General features: G+C 38.2%; 1 protein-coding gene across 4 annotated transcripts in view; it reads right to left on the reverse strand.

Moving 5' to 3' along the window:
• The window catches only part of ESR1 (estrogen receptor 1), a 398,889-nt gene that overhangs the window by 146,385 nt on the left and 236,430 nt on the right, over positions 1–16,074 (reverse strand). For all 4 annotated transcript variants that reach the window (XM_025294352.2, XM_025294351.2, XM_006080203.3 and 1 more), the window contains one exon: positions 6,870–7,205. In XM_025294352.2, the coding sequence (XP_025150137.1) occupies positions 6,870–7,205 (336 nt within the window). The remainder of the gene's footprint in view (positions 1–6,869; positions 7,206–16,074) is intronic.

The following is a 16,074-nucleotide window of genomic DNA, read 5'->3' on the forward strand; positions in this document are numbered from 1 at the left end:
TCAAAATAAATAGTTGTACTCTTGTGTATCCAAGATACGGAAATAAACTAAGTGACCATCAACAGATGAATGGAAAAAGATCTGATAAATCTGTATCTATGATATACGGCACCCCACTCCAGTACTCTTGCCTGGAAAATCCCATGGACGGAGGAGTCTGGTAGGCTGCAGTCCATGCTAAGGGTCTGACACGACTGAGTGACTTCACTTTTCACTTGCATGCATTGGAGCAGGAAATGGCAACCCACTCCAGTGTTCTTGCCTGGAGAATCCCAGGGACGGGGGAGCCTGGTGGGCTGCCGTCTATGGGGTCGCACAGAGTAGGACACGACTGAAGTGACTTAGCAGCACAACGATATACAAAATGGAATGTTATTCAGCCACAAGAAAGAAAGAAATCCTGCAATTTGCGACAGTATGAACGGACCTTGAGGGTATTATGATTAAAAACAAGCCAGTGAGAAAAAGATAAATATTGCATGGTATCACTTATACATGGAATCTAAAAACAAAAGTCAAATTCATAGAAAGAGAATACACAAGTGGTTGCCAGGGTTTGGAGGATGAGACAAATAAAGATTGATAAGCGTATAACTTCTCAGCTATATGATGAAAAAAGTCTGAGGATCTAGTACAAAACACTGTACTGTGTAACTGATTTGCTAAGAAAGAACTTAAGGGTCTCATTAGAGAAAGAAAAGGTAAATTGGTAAGGTGATGGATATTTAGTTAACTAGATGTAGGGAATTCTTTTACAATGTCTATCAAATGACTGTAACATATACTTTAAATATATCATCTGTCAACTATACTCAATTAATGCTGAAAATTTTAAAAATGAAGTCACTTCACAATCTCTGTTATACTGATAGCCGTCTGAGGATATCCACATGTTCCATGCAGGTATCATAGAGCTAATTCCAGGTACCTCTACAACTGGTGTTCCTACTACTCTTTATACTCAGGCAAAAAGTATATCTATATAAGGTAAATCTATACTAGATTAATATTATTGTTAATCTCAAACTATGACCATATAAACGTAGTATTGTCTATATTAGATTTTAGATTTCTCGTGTGAGTTCGCTTTTTTTTTAATGACAGATGGTATCTGGATGTAAAAAAACTTTTCAAAATGTGATTTTGCCAAATTCCCTGAAAAACTTGACAATCATCTTCAAAGATGATTCCAGAAGACTATTTTCCCCTCATTTTTCATCTTATCACCATAGCATATATATAATTTCATTTTCGCCTATATAATTCTTTTTTTTTTTAAATCATCAAATAACAAGACATAGTTTGGCCCAAGGACTTTGGAAACGTTCAGGTCTCCTAAACAAATCAAGTTATAAAGTGGTTTTTCTGTACTTCTCATTACCATAAATGTGTTTAGTTCTGGGGTTTTACAGTGGAATGGTTAAGCATGGACATGATTTTTCCTTCCCTTGATTTCCATCTCCATTTTATTCCTAAATACAGAAGATTCTAATACTGTATAAGAATCTGCCTGCAATGCAGGAGACCCGGGTTCAATCTCTGTGTTGGGAAGATCCCCTAGAGAAGGGAAGAGAAACCCACTCCAGTATTCTTGTCTGGAGAATTCCTTAGAAAGAGGAGCGTGGTGGGTTACAGATCACGGGGTTGCAAAGAGTTGGGCAGGACTGAGTGACTAACACTTTCACTTTCACAGGTGATTATTGCCATGAATTCTTCATTGATTAGTAATGTGCATACATGCTGTCACTTCAGTCATGTCTGACTCTTTGCAACCCTATGGATGGTATCCCGCCAGGCTCCTCTGTCCATGGGATTCTCCAGGCAAGAATACTGGAGTGAGTTACCATGCCCTTTTCCCACTGGTTTTGTATTTGAACTTAATTCCCATTGTTTCTGGAACACATCCTTCTGACAGAATGTGGTCCACTGGAGAAGGGAATGGCAAACCACTTCAGTATTCTTGCCTTGAGAACCCCATGAACAGTATGAAAAGGCAAAATGATAGGATACTGAAAGAGGAACTCCCCAGGTCAGAAGGGGCCCAAAATGCTACTGGAGATCAGTGGAGAAATAACTCCAGAAAGAATGAAGAGATGGAGCCAAAGCAAAAACAATACCCAGTAGAGAATGTGACTGGTGATAGAAGCAAGGTCCGATGCTATAAAGAGCAATATTGCATAAGAACCTGGAATGTCAGGTCCATGAATCAAGGCAAATTGGAAGTGGTCAAACAGGAGATGGCAAGAGTGAACGTCGACATTCTAGGAATCAGTTAACTAAAATGGACTGGAATGGGTGAATTGAACTCAGATGACCATTATATCTACTACTGCGGGCAGGAATCCCTTAGAAGAAATGGAGTAGCCATCATGGTCAACAAAAGAGTCCGAAATGCAGTATTTGGATGCAATCTCAAAAACGACAGAATGATCTCTGTTCGTTTCCAAGGCAAACCATTCAATATCACAGTAATCCAAGCCTATGCCCCAATCAGTAACACTGAAGAAGCTGAAGTTGAACGATTCTATAAAGACCTACAAGACCTTTTAGAACTAACACCCCAAAAAGATGTATTATAGGAGACTGGAATGCAAAAATAGGAAGTCAAGAAACACCTGGAGTAACAGGAAAATCTGGCCTTGGAATACGGAATTAAGCAGAGCAAAGACTAATAGAGTTTTGCCAAGAAAATGCACTGGTCACAGCAAACACCCTCTTCCAACAACACAAGAGAAGACTCTACACATGGACATCACCAGATGGTCAACACCGAAATCAGATTGATTATATTCTTTGCAGCCAAAGATGGGGAAGCTCTATACAGTCAACAAAAACAAGACCGGGAGCTGACTGTGGCTCAGATCATGAACTCCTTATTGACAAATTCAGACTTAAATTGAAGAAAGTAGGGAAAACCACTAGACCATTCAGGTATGACCTAAATCAAATCCCTTATGATTATACAGTGGAAGTGAGAAATAGATTTAAGGGACTAGATCTGATAGATAGAGTGCCTGATGAACTATGGACGGAGGTTCATGACATTGTACAGGAGACAGGGATCAAGACCATCCCCATGGAAAAGAAATGCAAAAAAGCAAAATGGCTGTCTGGGGAGGCCTTACAAATAGCTGTGAAAATAAGAGAAGTGAAAAGCAAAGGAGAAAAGGAAAGATCTAAGCATCGGAATGCAGAGTTCCAAAGAATAGCAAGAAGAGATAAGAAAGCCTTCCTCAGCAATCAATGCAAAGAAATAGAGGAAAACAACAGAATGGGAAAGACTAGAGATCTCTTCAAGAAAATTAGAGATACTAAGGGAACATTTCATGCAAAGATGGGCTCGATAAAGGACAGAAATGGTATGGACCCAATAGAAGCAGAAGATACTAAGAAGAGGTAGCAGGAATACACAGAAGAACTACAAAAAAGATCTTCACGACCCAGATAATCACGATGGTGTGATCACTGACTTAGAGCCAGACATCCTGGAAAGTGAAGTCAAGGGGGCCTTAGAAAGGGTCACTATGAACAAAGCTAGTGGAGGTGATGGAATTCCAGTTGAGTTCTTTCAAATCCTGAAAGATGATGCTATGAAAGTGCTGCACTCAATATGCCAGCAAATTTGGAAAACTCAGCAGTGGCCACAGGACTGGAAAAGGTCAGTTTTCATTCCAATCCCAAAGAAAGGCAATGCCAAAGAATGCTCAAACTACCACACAATTGCACTCATCTTACACACTAGTAAAGTAATGCTCAAAATTCTCCAAGCCAGGCTTCAGCAATATGTGAACTGTGAACTTCCAGATGTTCAAACTGGTTTTATAAAGGCAAAGGAACCAAAGATCAAATTGCCAACATCCACTGGATCATCGAAAAATCAAGAGAGTTCCAGAAAAACATCTATTTCTGCTTTATTGACTATGCCAAAGCCTTTGACTATGTGGATCACAATAAACTGTGGAAAATTCTGGAAGAGATGGGAATACCAGACCACCTGACCTGCCTCTTGAGAAACCTATATGCAGGTCAGGAAGCAACAGTTAGAACTGGACATGGAACAACAGACTGGTTCCAAATAGGAAAAGGAGTATGTCAAGGCTGTATATTGTCACCCTGCCTATTTAACTTCTATGCAGAGTACATCATGAGAAACACTGGGCTGGAAGAAGCACAAGCTGGAATCAAGATTGCTGGGAGAAATATCAATCACCTCAGATATGCAGATGACACCACCCTTATGGCAGAAAGTGAAGAGGAACTCAAAAGCCTCTTGATGAAAGTGAAAGTGGAGAGTGAAAAAGTTGGCTTAAAGCTCAACATTCAGAAAACGAAGATCATGGCATCTGGTCCCATCACTTCATGGGAAATAGATTGGGAAACATTGTCAGACTTTATTTTTTTTGGCTCCAAAATCACTGCAGATGGTGACTGCAGCCATGAAATTGAAAGACACTTACTCCTTGGAAGGAAAGTTATGACCAACCTAGAGAGCATATTCAAAAGCAGAGACATTACTTTGCCAACAAAGGTCTGTCTAATTAAGGCTATGGTTTTTCCAGTGGTCATGTACGGATGTGAGAGTTGGACTGTGAAGAAGGCTGAGTGCCGAAGAATTGATGCTTTTGAACTGTGGTGTTGGAGAAGACTCTTGAGAGTCCCTTGGACTGCAAGGAGATCCAACCAGTCCATTCTGAAGGAGATCAGCCCTGGGATTTCTTTGGAAGGAATGATGCTAAAGCTGAAACTCCAGTACTTTGGCCACCTCATGCGAAGAGTTGACTCATTGGAAAAGACTCTGATGCTGGGAGGGACTGGGGGCAGGAGGAGAAGGGGACGACAGAGGATGAGATGGCTGGATGGCATCACCGACTCGATGGACGTGAGTCTGAGTGAACTCCAGGAGTTGGTGATGGACAGGGAGGCCTGGCGTGCTGTGATTCATGGGGTCGCAATGAGTCGGACAGGACTGAGCGACTGAACTGAACTGAACCCATTGTTTTAAGTGTCCTTCAAATTTTTAAATTTATAAAAATGTCAAGATGGAAATCTACTGCTAAGTATGAAAGATATATATTTGACTTCAGCAGTGCTCTGGAACTAACATTACCAAAACTCATTAGCAAAAATACAGGCTTATATACAACAATAAAACTTAAGAGCAACTCAGAGTTGGCTCTCAGGGATATGACCATTAGTTGTTTGTTTGTCTGTGTTCTTCTCCTGAAGTACCTTTCTACAAAATGAAAGTAGTAATAAATATAAAGAGAAAACCTATAACCACATTACATTTAAATTCCAATATTTACTTTATGGATCTGCCTCACAAAGAAATATTAAAGTAGAGACGTGCTCATTAAAACTCTTAATTCCAAACATGGCTGGGAGTCTTTATTTGCCAGTTGGACTGACTCATAATCTAAATATGCCTGTGAATCCCCATGTTCCCATGTAACCCAGCCTCTGCCACCTAAATAGATGCCTTCTATCCAGTTTGGATCACAACATTGCTGGCTCCTTATTCAAAGGATGAGATGCTTACATGTTAATAAATGCAAATCTAAGGCCAGATATATATTCACTTGGCTTATAATCTCTAAAATGTAAGTACAAAACTCCTTATTTATTTAGTTTAATTAAAAAAAAAACCCATGCTTCATAGATAATAAGTTCATCTACTAAAATAAACCAGTCCATCCTAAAGGAGACCAGTCCTGGGTGTTCATTGGAAGGACTGATGCTGAGGCTGAAACTCCAATACTTTGGCCACCTCATGCAAAGAGTTGACTCATTAGAAAAGACCCTGATGCTGGGAGGGATTGGGGGCAGGAGGAGAAGGGGATGACAGAGGATGAGATGGCTGGATGGCATCACCAACTCAATGGATGTGAGTTTGAGTGAACTCTGGGAGCTGGTGATGGACATGGAGGCCTGGCGTGCTGTGATTCATGGGGTCGCAGTGAGTCGGACACTACTGAGTGAACTGAACTGAACTGAACTAAAAGAAAACTCACAAGATAGTCACTATCTAAATTCATTACTTGTTTGATCTGTAAGCCCAGAAAAGAAGATTTAACTTCCTCTTGCCTTCATTCATCTATGTTAGCTCCTGAATGGATATGATGGGGTATGGAGGAGGTCATTTTTAGTCTTGTTTCCATAATAACTAGAGTTCTTCCCCCTGAACATAGAGCAACAGTCATGTTTTATAAGAACACCAGTTCTGAAAATATCAGCTGAAGAATCAAGTATAACTTCACCCACTGTTATCTTCCCACAAGCTCCCCTCAGGGATGAGAACCTAATTGATTTTTCTATTGCATTACCTTGTTCCTAAAATGTTAATAGACGGTTAAATGAATATTTGGCATTCAGTAAAAAAACAAAAAACAAACAAACAAAAAAAAACCTTATTATTTCTTTAGCTCATAAATACCTGAAAATAAAATCTTGTAAAGCAAAAGTGATGATTCACAATTTAGGTGTTTTGAACAGAGGTCCTCAACATTAAAATTTTATAGGACATAGATCATTTAGTGTTAAAAATTTCTGCCACAGTGAACGTATAATATTAAATGCATTTATTATCTAGTGTTCACCCCAGATTTGTGGGGTGAATATTCATCAGTTAAAAAAATAATGTCAGATTAAAGACTTTAATCATCTAGATTTTTATTTCAAAACACTATTTCCTAATTTCCAGGAGAATTAAGAGTGTATAGTTACTGAAAATTAATCAGTTCTGATATAACCTTGAAATCAACTAGATAACAAGCTATTGTGTCCCACTATCTCTCCCATGGTACGTATGGCAACCTGTTCATGAATAGTGAATGGCTCTTCAAAATAAAAGTCCAGCTTAGTCTTCTTACCTGGCACCCTCTTTGCCCAGTTGATCATGTGTACCAGCTCCCTGTCTGCAAGGTTGGTCAGCAAGCCCATCATTGAAGCCTCACTGAAAGGTCTGGTAGGGTCATACTCAGAATAGATTATGGGGGGCTCAGCCTCCAGCAAGGCACTGATCATCTGGTCAGCTGTCAGGGACAACACCGGGCTGTTCTTCTTAGTGTGTTTAATCATGATGGGGCTTGGCCAAAGGTTGGCAGCTCTCATGTCTCCGGAGGGCACCGCTTCGTTCCTGCCCTCCCCATCATCTCTCTGGCGCTTGTGCTTCAACATTCTCCCTCCTCTTCGGTCTTTCCGTATCCCTGAGAACACACACACAAAAATAGCTTATTCTTTTGCTCATATAAACTTTCACATGGAAACCATTTTTAATGCTAACAGCCCTTTATTTTATTTAAGGAAATAGTTTGGGACACAGTTGTGCTTCTAAGTGTTTAACAACCAGCTGTCCACGAGAGGGGAAACAAAAGGCTTTGATTTGTAGCATTCACCAATTTCCATGGTGTAACTACTCCCACCATGGCAAATTTCAAGCTTCTTGTCTGAGATCAAGCAGTGTACAAAACTCCTACAAATTTAACAATAGGCTTTTGTGAGCCAGTACAAGCTGCTCTTACAAACCATTGCGGGATGTGTGTGTGTGTGTGTGTGTGTAACAGATGCTATAAAAAAGACAACATATTAATTAGCTACTCTTGAAATATGACATATTAAAGATTGCTCCTGCTATGAATATTCTTTCAATAGCAAATTTAAAAAGCATCTATATAAAATATTTAATAAATGTCCTTATCACCCAAGTAGACCTCTTAATGGAAGACACTAAAGAGGAATGATTTATCCAAAATGTATCTGACAGTCTCAAGCCTCCACAGAGTCAGTCTTTTACTGAGTCAGTCTTTTACTGCTACTAAGCTGTACCTCATCACCTGAGTAATCAACCCAAGAGCCTCAACTTGTTGACTAGGTTCTAAGATGTCACAAATGTCTTTCTATTTTCCTAATATTAAAGTTTTAAAAGAGTTGAAAATAGTCTTCCCCCAAAGATTTACCAGCTGTGGTTCCCCCTAACTAATTAAAGGAGGAGAGAGACTCCAGTTTTTTTTGCAGAGATTCTTTGAGTCTTGGTTCAGCATCTTAACCTAGAAAACACCAGGCTATAGTACTAAAATGCATCAGCAGAAACAAACATTTTAAAGGACAAAAGTGAACACAAGGATCCATATTTTCAAAAACTCTTAATCTCTCCAAAATAGACCAGAAAGCAACATTTCTTAGATTTGTATAAAAGAAATAATTATTTTGGTAAAAATCTAACACAATTATTTTTAATATAAAAGACATGAGAAGTAAAATTCTTTGTAACAGATCACCTGTCCTCTGATTCCAAAACAAATGAATAACTAATGTCAGAATTTTGCTCTATTTTGTTCTGTCAAGGAGTTTGGACAAATGTTCACTGGTGAGTTTTTATGCATAGCTTTTATTCTTGTAGATCTAGATTAGATATGTTACATGATATTAAAAATATAATGATGCCACAGACCCTTCCTTATTTGTTCAGTATCACAATAAGCATTTCTCAGAACTCTTGGAATAAGTAACAATCATAAAGATTATTATCACTAACATACACTGATCACTCACCATGTGCTTAAACACTTTAAATACACTTTACATGTATGCATTTTACAACTAATTTAGTCCTCACAATAACCTTGTAAGGTAAATGCCAGAAAACTGCTCCTTTAGAAAGATTCATGAACTGGTCCAAGACCATTCTCTATTAAGTATGATCCAAGATCCAAGCTTCTAAATGAAGTTTGTGTTTTTTTCCCAGTTACCAGAGTTTCAAAATTGTATCCCACACAGTTGACAAATTTAAGGACATCTACAAGTAAAATGGGCTTCCCTGGTGGCTCAGTGGTAAAGAATCCACCTGCCAATGCAGGAGACATGGGTTCAATCTCTGGATCAGGAAGATCCCCTGGTGAAGGAAATGGCAACCCATTCCAGTATTCTTGCCTGGGAAATCCCATGGACAGAGGAGCCTGGAGGGCTACAGTCCATGGCGTTGCAAAAGAGTCAGACATCACTTAGTGACTAAACAAACAAAACAAAAAAGAAATAAAATAGGTCAAGTGAGAGTAATCATTGCATTTGGCCAGTTGCTGTCCTTGGTCAATTCTTTTCATCACTAGATGTGCTAATGTGAGTATAATATCTGAATTAAGAAAGCGAAACACACCCTACCCTCAGCTCATCAGAGCACACGTGGACTATCGCACGCAGTGCTGGATGCTGCAGAGACAAGCAAAACAAACCCATTCAGAGTAACGAGGATGGAGGTCACGCGGAGAACCACTGAGGAACTAGGAGGGGTTAGCCAAAGAGAAAAAAAGACTTAGAGGAAACATGAGTGTCACCTTCACGTGGGCTGTACCTTATAAAACGGCATTGTGGTCTGAATGTCTGTGTCCCCCATCTAAATCCATATGTTGACATCTAATCCCCAGTGTGATGGTTTTCACACTTTGAATACCATCCCAAAGGTATGAGCCTTTGGGAGGTCATTAGGTCACGAGGGTAGAGCTTTTACGAATGGGATTAGTGCCCTTATATATAGAGGCCAGGGTGCCAACTTGCTCTCTCCACCCCGTAAGGGTATGAGAAGACAGCTGTCTACAAGCCAGAAAGCAGGCACTCATCAGACACCAGATCTGCTGGCAAGCTTGGAGTTCCCGAGCTCCAGAACTGTGAGAAATGTCTGCTGTTTAAGCCATGAAGTCTGTGATGTTTCTATTCCGGCACCCTAAACTGACTAAGAGAGATGCGTTCAACTTGCTTTTTACAAGTCCAGAGAGTAAAATAGAAGAAATATGTGGAAATCATGAGAAGCCAGAGCTCACTACAAAGACTCAACGCTGACAACAAAGATAGAATCTGCTGCCACAGGAAAGGATGTGTTGGATCACTGGAGGTTTCCAAGAATAGGCTAGACGAAGACTTTACAGGGGTGTTACCAAAGGCATTCAGTTACCCAGTATTTGTACTGCATGACTTTCAATGTACTTTCTCTCCTGAGAGTGTAGGACTCCACGATTTCCCTGTTAGAATGTAAGACCAGTGGCCTTGGATGAAAAACAGGAAAGGAAGATCAAAAGCAAAGAATTCCTAGAGATTCATATTTCTTAGAAACTTTGAGGTCAGACTTTTGAGAAGATGATGCTCATTGTTATTTACCTACTTTGGGTGGCAACTAGGGTGAAAAAATGCTTTGTTCTTCAATATTAGGCAGTGTATGTATATAACTCAAATACTCTTTGACTCCCTCTCTATAATTTTAGAAAGAGAGAGATAATGTAAACAGATAGAGAATGTAAACAGATGTAAACAATACAATCTTTTAATATCAGATCTACATGGAGAGATAAAGGCAAGTGATCTGAACAAAGAAGAAATAATTAAAGGTGATTTTGTTCACCCTAAGACAAAACAAAGTTACCTAAGTAATCAAGTTATGACTATACACATGCATTTTACTTTTTAAAAATGAAGCTGATGCTTTCTGTTATCGTTGCAATTTATCTTCATTTTAAAATATTTCCAAGATAAAGACAAATAGACACAAGGTAAATTAAGGAAAACAAAACACAGTATTCCCCACACTTTAAAAGGTCCCAGCAGTCATACTACAGACAAATCTGTTTTCTAGAATAATTTTAAACTCAATTTAGCTTCTAAAAGTGACAGTTATTAAAAATTGCTTATCAAAGTATTCATTTTGTGAACATTTGTTCAATACTAACAATGTATATTCACAGATGATGCAATGCTAAACAAAGACAGATTATGTTATCCTCCATGAAGTTTTTGGCTTGGAGGGAGAAAGACACGAATCAAAAGTTGTTCTGTTATTTGTGGAATGGATGAATGAACTGCCCAAAACACAATGGAAGAGAGGAAGTGAAGCTAAGAAGAGGAGACAAAGAAGGCATCTTTAGGAGACAATGTTACATTTGGGCCAATACCTGAGATTTCCTCTCTTGGAGAAATTTAGAAGCAGACTCTTCAGATGGTTTAGGTATAGCACTATTACAGCAGTGAGCTGAACCACCACACCTCTTTGAGTCTCAAATATTTGATTCCCATTGTTGAACACAAGTCAAAAATGACCACAGACTTGGTATGCAGAACAATTAAACACAACTGGAGAGGTGGAGATGAGAGCTGAATATTTATAAAATTATCAAAGAGTCAAATATGGTAGGTTCAGTTAGCATTGACAAATATTTTCTTAAATTTACCCCTAGATGCTCTATATTTTTCAAATGTCAAAGGCTCTATAAGATGTACAAACAGAGCAAAATTAGGAAGCTGTACATATTGTGTGCCTGACTACAAAGATCGGATCCCAGGGCACAACTCAAAGAGGAAAGCCACTGTGTCTACTTGGAAGCAGTAATGGTCATATTAGCTGTGACATGCCAGTGACAATAATGCATATTTACAGTAGTTTAAAAAATTTCAAACTGGAATTGAGTGCAATAGGTGAAAAATGGACAAATTTCCAGCTCTATTTTAACCTAGGTTAAATGAGAATTGCAGATCACAACCAATAATTACAACCTGTGTCACTACGGAATATACAGCCAGTTCCTAATTACATATAGTGACAGGGTATATGAGTGGCATGCATAACTTAAATCCAAATAAAGTTAAAAAACTCGTTCTATGTTCCCTACCAAGGATTTTTCCAGACAACATAGATTAATAAGTATTTTACTTAAGCTCATTTCCCTTGTCTAAATTATTTCAACCATTTTGGTATTTTAAAAAAAGTTCACAAAGCAGAGAGGAAAAAAACCAACTAGTTTAGATCGTGCAAATATTAAACAAACTCCTTAACAGTTGAGATGTTTATGTGTAACAGATAGCACTTTGGCTGGTAGCACCATATAAGCAGATGTATTCGGCACCCCAAAATGTCATTTCCCAGAATGACTGAGCAAAATATTTAGCAATGCAATACAGATTTCATGTTAACAGATTTGCTAGTGGACAAACATTATTAGATCTCAAGTTGTGTCATTGATTAGACAAGAGTTATATCACAGCAAATTTCTTTACATTCCTTTAAAAAATTTTTTAACTTGCAAAATTCAAGGATTACCTTCAGGCTTGAGATACAAACTCTCTCGTCCAGCAAGCCCACCATACATGTGAAATGCCACCACTTTGAATTGCATGCCCTTGGGTTAAGCCTTTCTTTAATATCTTTGTTGCACTGTTGTTAAGGATTTCAAAGCCAAGTATAAAACTTGCACATAGCAGTACTTAATGTGAATTTGAGTGATTCTAATCCACAAGGAAGCATTAATTGAAGAGAATTTATTAAACTAATAAGCACAGATCAATGGAATGAAAATGAAGGGGAGAAAGATGATGCCCAGGGCACTCTCTAAGATCCCTAAGGATTTTAAGACTGCCCGGGCTTGGGGAAGTTCATAATAAGGCAATGTAGGGGTAAAGTCCTGGCAGGGAGAAAAGGTCTGAAGACATATTCACTGCTTAAACAATTACGCCCTGGCCCTAAAATAAAAATGTCTGTCCTAATGTGTCTAACTAGGAGTTTTGAAAGGCTTACTTCTAATACTTTAGAGTTTACTCAATCACCCTTTTTTTTTTTTTTCATTCTTTAAACTCTTTGGCTTGCCCATTATATCTCAGGAAAATGAATGCTATCTGAATATTCATTACTTAATTGAATTTATTAGGTCATTTGCTTCTAATGCATTCTGCTTTTTAAATTTTCTTTTCCTGAAATGATCTTTTTTCTCCTTAATACCTTCTGCCTCTACAAAAAGCTACTATAACTTCAGTAAAGCTATTTCTCCAATTTCCCAAGACTACTTTAATGTATTATTAAATATTTCAAGCATTTGCATAATCACCTTTCTTTTGTTTCTCAATAATTTCACATTATTCATGAGGTATTAAAAAGCCAGACAGAGAAACACGCTAAAAGCTTTCTAACTCAACATGTTGAAGAAAACAGAAGTGGTGATTAGTTAAGAATTAAATAACCTTAATAACTAATGAAACTTCAGCCAGAGAAACTCCCCTGCATCAGTTTGAATGCTTTCCTTTCAAATACTAGAAATGAAGCCTGTAAAGTAGGCACTGTTAGAGTCCCCACTTAACAGAAGAAAGACATTTACAGTAACTATCATGCCCCAAAGTCATACCAAGGGCATCACAGAGATTTCAACCCAGGTGAATTATGCAATTACAGATTATTATTATCATAGCCTCTAAGTGTATCATTGATATATCACCATCAATGATACACTTCAGTCCAGTTCAGTCACTTAGTCATGTCTGACTCTTTGCGATCCCATGGACTGCAACAGACCAGACTTCCCTGTCCATCACCAACTCCCATGAACAGTATGAAAAGGCAAAAAGATGATACACATAGAGGCTATGAATTACCTAGTTCATTTAAAGCTGCTTAATGCTATTTCTCTTCCTCTTTTAGTATCCAGCATATCACCCCTACCTTTATTTCCTCACATATCTAACAATGGGGAGAGATATCAGAGTCTCCCAGGCACTCCCTTGGTTCCCACTGCTCAACTATGGGACTTACAAAGATGCATGCCAACAACGGAAGCAGCCCATTTTGCCTCCATTGACTGAGCTGGACGGTGACTTTGGGTACTCCCCTTCTCTCTGTCTTCACTGCCACCACCCTAGTTCACACCTTTCTCCCTTTTTGCCTAGATTGATGCAGCAGCTTCTAAATTGTCTCCTTGCCTACCTTTAATCTCCCTTCCAATCAAATCAACTTTCAGTTAATTAATCTCCCTTACACACATACTATATCCTCTTATTGTCCATCGAAAGCTCTCAAAACCTCAAGAGTGGTTTAACTGTTCTCTGAAAACTCTTGGCAATTCTAAGCAGGTATCAGAGGCAGTGTGGTTGGGCTTCTGGTTGTCCCACTCCCCCCATCAGTCTAAAGCAGTTGCTTATATATATGTATGTATATATATATATATTAGAGAAATAACTTATTTTTAAAGGAGTTTACCTGTTGTATTTTAAATTTAAAAAGCCACTAACCTACGGAATAAAACCGAACATGACACTGACTCATGTATTTCCGCAAATAATCCTAAAGCGCTTTTCCAAGCTCTCTTTACAAATCCCCCCCTCCCACAAACTTTGATTTTTTTAATGAAAGAGGGTTGGGCCGTGCCACTTTTATAATACTTTCCAATATCACCACCATGAGCAATTTCTACTCCTCTTACATTGGCCACCAAATCCCAAGTAAAAGCTCATTTCCTCCATAGGCAATCTTGGACCCCACCCCAGCCTACTGGCTCTAGCTCCTTCCTTCTTATAGCTTTTCTTTCCTTTGTCATTCATTGGATAACCATCATGTTTTAATTTCTGTGTTTGATTACACCTGAGTTCCCCCTCCCTGGCTATGGCTTTGAATTTCTCTCCAGGTAGGAAGCTGGAGCAGCAGCAGGACTCATCTCATTTATTTCCCTTTCTCATGAAACACTGCCCCACACTGCCTGATATCTAAGGTTTAAAACATATATGATATGTTTCATATATCATATCCATTTTTTAAGATACTTCTTTAGGGAGGCAATAAGGTTAGAGCTGAAAAGCAAAGTAGATAAATCTACTGTTACAGTTGGAAACATCATTATCTCCTTGTCAATAACTGATTAAGTATGCAGAAAATCAATATGAATGGAATTGACCTCAAAAAGACTATCAATCAACTTGATCTAATAGATATTTACAGAAGACTCCACCAACTAACAAATGAATACACATTATTCTCAAGCTCCAGTGGAATATTCACCAAGGCAGACTATATTCTGGGCCATAAAAATTTCCTTAATTGTTATAACTTTACTAACTAGAGTATGGAGTTTATGTATAGCTCCTTTTACCTTTAAATGTTATAACAACTGTGAAACCACTGTTAGGCATATTGGAATTAATGAAGTAAATGAATGGCACATGGTGAGAGCCAGGTTTCACACTATTGGGGTAAGAAGTGGAAGGTAAGAGAAGTTTAGAATGATTCATGCTACAATTGATTCGAGTTGGAGACATCAGTGTGTATTCAATGGTGAACTTAATAGATACAGATGTTAAGCTGTATAAAAAACATAAATAAAATATTTATAAATAGGTGTATACATATGGGGTAGTATAAAAACATATATCTCCATACACTGTCAGCTTAGAGGCTCTAGAAATAACAATATTCCCAGGAACAGCAAGTGCATCTATTGCCCAGATCTTGGTTCCCAATAAGAGAACCATGTCTCCATGGAAAAATGGCTTATTCTAGGTCTGGAGCAGGAAATATACAAAATGAGTCTGAACCATCTTGTAGTGACAGAGAAGGAAGAACTTGCTCAAAAATAAAAAAAAATTGCATAATGATGTATATGTCAAAAGAATACTTCTTTTTTTAACTCATAAACTTGCCAGTGCCAAGGCTGGAACAATGTGAGAAGCAAAATAAATGAGTTGGATTACACCCCAAAACATAAACATCCATGAATCTACACTAACATAAATACATGATTGAAAAAATAAATTAATGGAGAATAGATGACTCCATTAATGTTAGTACTCTCTTTTTAAGTTATACCCTTAAGGCATAACCCACATTCTTTAAGTATGAGCTGCAGATAGGGACTTCCTTCCAAAGCAAAATGTTTAATAACTTTACAGTTATTAATAAAGTTTAATAACTTTAATAACTTTACAGTATAGAAACCTGACAAATCGTGCCTCAAGGCAGATGATCAGCGTCAACATTAACCGCGATAACCCGTCCTGATTGTGTGTGCCCTTGAAATGATGTGATGGCAATGGCATTTTACATCTGTGGTCTCCCTCCCCAAAACTCATTAACCCCAGTCTACCATGAGAAAAACACCAGACAAATCCAAATTGAGAGATATTCCACAAAATATCTGACCAGTGATCCTCAAAACGGGCAGGGTAATCAAAAACAAAGTCTCAGAAAATGTCACAACCAAGGACAGCCTAAGAAAGCACGAATACTAAATACAATATATCCTGATGGGAGCCCAGAACAGATGAAAAGTATTAGGTAATAAC

This window comes from Bubalus bubalis, chromosome 10, assembly GCF_019923935.1.
Source record: "Bubalus bubalis isolate 160015118507 breed Murrah chromosome 10, NDDB_SH_1, whole genome shotgun sequence".
Lineage (NCBI taxonomy): Eukaryota > Metazoa > Chordata > Mammalia > Artiodactyla > Bovidae > Bubalus > Bubalus bubalis.